The following is a 3,037-nucleotide window of genomic DNA, read 5'->3' as shown; positions in this document are numbered from 1 at the left end:
CTGACCCCACCCTCATGCAGAACGTCATCCAGATTTTGGAGTACTCAAACAAGAAGAGGCTGGAGGAATTGAAGCGTGAGCTCCAGGAGTGGGAGGAGAAGGAGGAATATCAGATAAACTGTAAGAATCTCTGGAGTGGACTCCTTGACCCTCACCCCTGGCCCTTTGGGGAGGTCAACTGCAGGGCATTCACCTTTTACCTCCCTTCTTAGGCAGATGGAACTGATAAAGTGCAGAGCTAGTAGCTTACTTACCGAGCACTTTCCAGGCCCAGTGTGTCTGCATTTTTATGGGCACACTCTCACTTAGTCATTACAACTGCCTGTGAAGCAAGGACTATTCTCCCATTTTAAAGATGAGGAAACTGAGGCTAAGGGAGGTGAAGTAGCCTGCCCAAGGTTACATAGCTAGGAGCCAGAATCCTAGCCTAGCTATATTTCCTGCTAAGGCCCCTCTGAGAGTCAGTGGCTGGGCCAGGGCCTAGGTCTCCTTACTCCCATCCCACTGTATCCCTTCTGAGGGGAGAGACAGTGTGTCAGGCAGCCTCAGACCTTGGGGATCCTCTGCATGGAGGAAAGCAGAATAGACTTTGTCTTAATCCTGCTGTGGTCGTGTCTTGGGAACCAGTGCTGCCCCATCCCTCTGGTTTCATTTTCCTGGGAGTGTGCTTGAAAGGAAGCTGAGATCCAGAGAGTGACGGGTCTTGACAGAGCTGGTACTAGTCCAGGAATCTTGTACCCAGTTTAGTTTCTCTTTCCTGTTCAGTGTTGCCTCTTCTCCTGCAGGGGTGGTAGACTCTCTAGGGGCTTAACTTTCCCCCGCCTCCCAGCCCATGAGCTCGCTTCAGCCCAGACACCAATCCATTGGCCAAGAAGAGCCTTGCCTTCAGGCCTCCTGGGGGGATCCTTGAAGGAAGGTACTGCTTTCTGTCCCTCCTGACCTTCCTGACCCATCCCCAGACCTGGAGCAGCAGGTGGAGCAGCTGAATGCTAAGATCAAGAAGATCCATGAGGAAGTGAACTTCCTGAGCACTTACATGGACCATGAGTATCCGGTCAGATTGGTCCAGATTGCCAACCTTCTGCGCCAGGTCCAGCAGATGAGAGACAGACAGCAGGTAGGTGAGCCCCTCGCCCTGTGCCCCTGGACCATGCACGAGGCAGGGCTGGTGGCCAACACCCTCTTGCTGGCCCTTAGGATGAGTTGGACGACCTTAGTGAGATGCGCAAAATGGTCCTGCAGTCATTGTCCGATAAGATTCAGAGGAAGAAAAAAGACCTTCTGAAATCTCTGGTCATGGTGAGTAGTCAGGCTGCTGTGGTGGGCATCTGGACCCCACCAGCCCTGCTCTCTTCCTTGTCCTCAATCTCCAGGTCCCCTACCTCTCCTTCTTCTATAGAAAGTCCTGCATCCCCATCAGGAGGTTCTTGTACGGAACACCCGGGATAACCAGGAAATGCTGAAATACATGGACAAATTCAGAGATGTGAGTGGGCAAGGAAGGTGATGGCACCTCTGTGAGGGAGCAGAGGGGTGGGCTGTCCCCAAGACCTGTGGAAGTCAGGTTTGTCCTTATCTGGCACTCAGGAAATCTCTAACTCTGGTATTAGCCTTCCAAGTAAAGTTGCCATTACTTTCACTTGTTGTTTATCTGAGAAGGGAGTTAATGCGGGCTTCCCTCATTAACCAACATCACTGGTTATGACCCATGGGCAACATCATCAAGCATTACCTGCTCATCCATCATCCATTTTACTGTCAGTAACTACCCCCCGTCTTCACCCCATAGTTCTTGTCATTGACTGTTGTCCATTATTAATGTTAAATGAACTTAACTATCACCACCCTCTTCCATTAGTTTTCATCTTGCACCTTCCTCCTGCACCTATCAGTGTGAGTGGCCTTCACCATCTCCACCAGCCTCCATTCTCATTATCAACACTGCCACCATTCTTCACGTTCCCCTCACCTTTATCGGCACCATCAAATGTTGTCACTAACATGTGAGCTAGCCAGCCCTATACCGGGATGTTCCTCTCAGGAGTCCAGGATGGCCCATGAAAAAGCCCATGCCATTCCCCTAGATGTCTTTATTCCTTGTCCATATTGCCCTTTGGCTTTTCACTTCTCATCTGTTGTGCCTCTCTCCTCAGTTTATTGACCAGTTTACGGAGGAAATGCCCTTATTAAGGGCCCAGGTGCAACACCTCCAAGCCCAGATCCGGGAACACCGAGAGATCATATTTGAGGATGTCCTGCTTCGGAGACCCAAGTAAGTGATCTTTTTGCAGCTAACTCTTAGTCTAGCCATACTCTGGAAACAGAGGCTTTCCTGATGCCTGGCACATAGTGGGTGCCTGTTACATAAGTGTCAACTGAAGGAGTGAGGCTCAGAGAGGAGAAATAGCTTGCTCAGGGTAACACAGAGTAAAGTTTCCAACTGTTCTGACTCCAAAGAAAGTGCTCATCCCTGAGGCATCTTGACATTTCAGAGACGGAGTTTCTGCTCCCGCCTGACCTCATATCTCTTTAGGGGAGTATGAGTCCTGCCAAACCTGTTCCTTTTCCATTTTTGATTTTTTTGTCTTACATGCGTGTGCACACAGTTGGGCTGCAAGGTCACAAGTTATGTTTTGGTATGGGGCTCCCCAAGTAAGAACCAGTATCCTAAAGAGAAGGGCTCTCCTGAGGGTGTGCTCCTTCTGCTCCCCAACTCTGTCATCCCTGCTTGGCCTCTTACACTCCTCTCTCTCCTCTCTGCTGCTTCCTAACAGGTGCACCCCAGAAATGGATGTCATCCTCAACATTCCTGTGGAAGAGCTGCTACCCTTCTAGTTGGCGGTGCCTCGGACTACCCTTCCCCTCCCTGCTCTCTTCCTCCCACCTGGAACCTTCAATCATCTGCTTCCAAGACCATGTCCTCATCCAGGCTAGACCCTAATCTTTAGTTCCTTCCTTGTTCCCCCCTCTCTCTCTCTCCCCACCTCCTCCCCTTCTCTTACCCTCCCTCTCTTCATTCTTTCCTTTCCTTTCTTTC

The 3,037-nt window shown here is 50.5% G+C and overlaps 1 protein-coding gene across 1 annotated transcript in view; it reads left to right on the top strand.

The window, feature by feature from the left end:
- CUNH20orf96 (chromosome unknown C20orf96 homolog) overlaps nt 1-2,835 on the top strand; it is a 23,698-nt gene extending 20,863 nt beyond the window's left edge. The window contains exons 5-10 of the mRNA XM_023742396.1: nt 21-120; nt 960-1,117; nt 1,198-1,299; nt 1,400-1,486; nt 2,154-2,272; nt 2,775-2,835. Coding sequence (XP_023598164.1) covers nt 21-120; nt 960-1,117; nt 1,198-1,299; nt 1,400-1,486; nt 2,154-2,272; nt 2,775-2,835 — 627 coding nt within the window. The remainder of the gene's footprint in view (nt 1-20; nt 121-959; nt 1,118-1,197; nt 1,300-1,399; nt 1,487-2,153; nt 2,273-2,774) is intronic.
- The last annotated feature ends 202 nt before the right edge of the window (nt 2,836-3,037 follow it).

The sequence above is a fragment of the Trichechus manatus genome, unplaced genomic scaffold (assembly GCF_000243295.1).
Source record: "Trichechus manatus latirostris isolate Lorelei unplaced genomic scaffold, TriManLat1.0 scaffold00008, whole genome shotgun sequence".
Lineage (NCBI taxonomy): Eukaryota > Metazoa > Chordata > Mammalia > Sirenia > Trichechidae > Trichechus > Trichechus manatus.
This window is presented reverse-complemented; position numbering and strand designations above follow the sequence as displayed.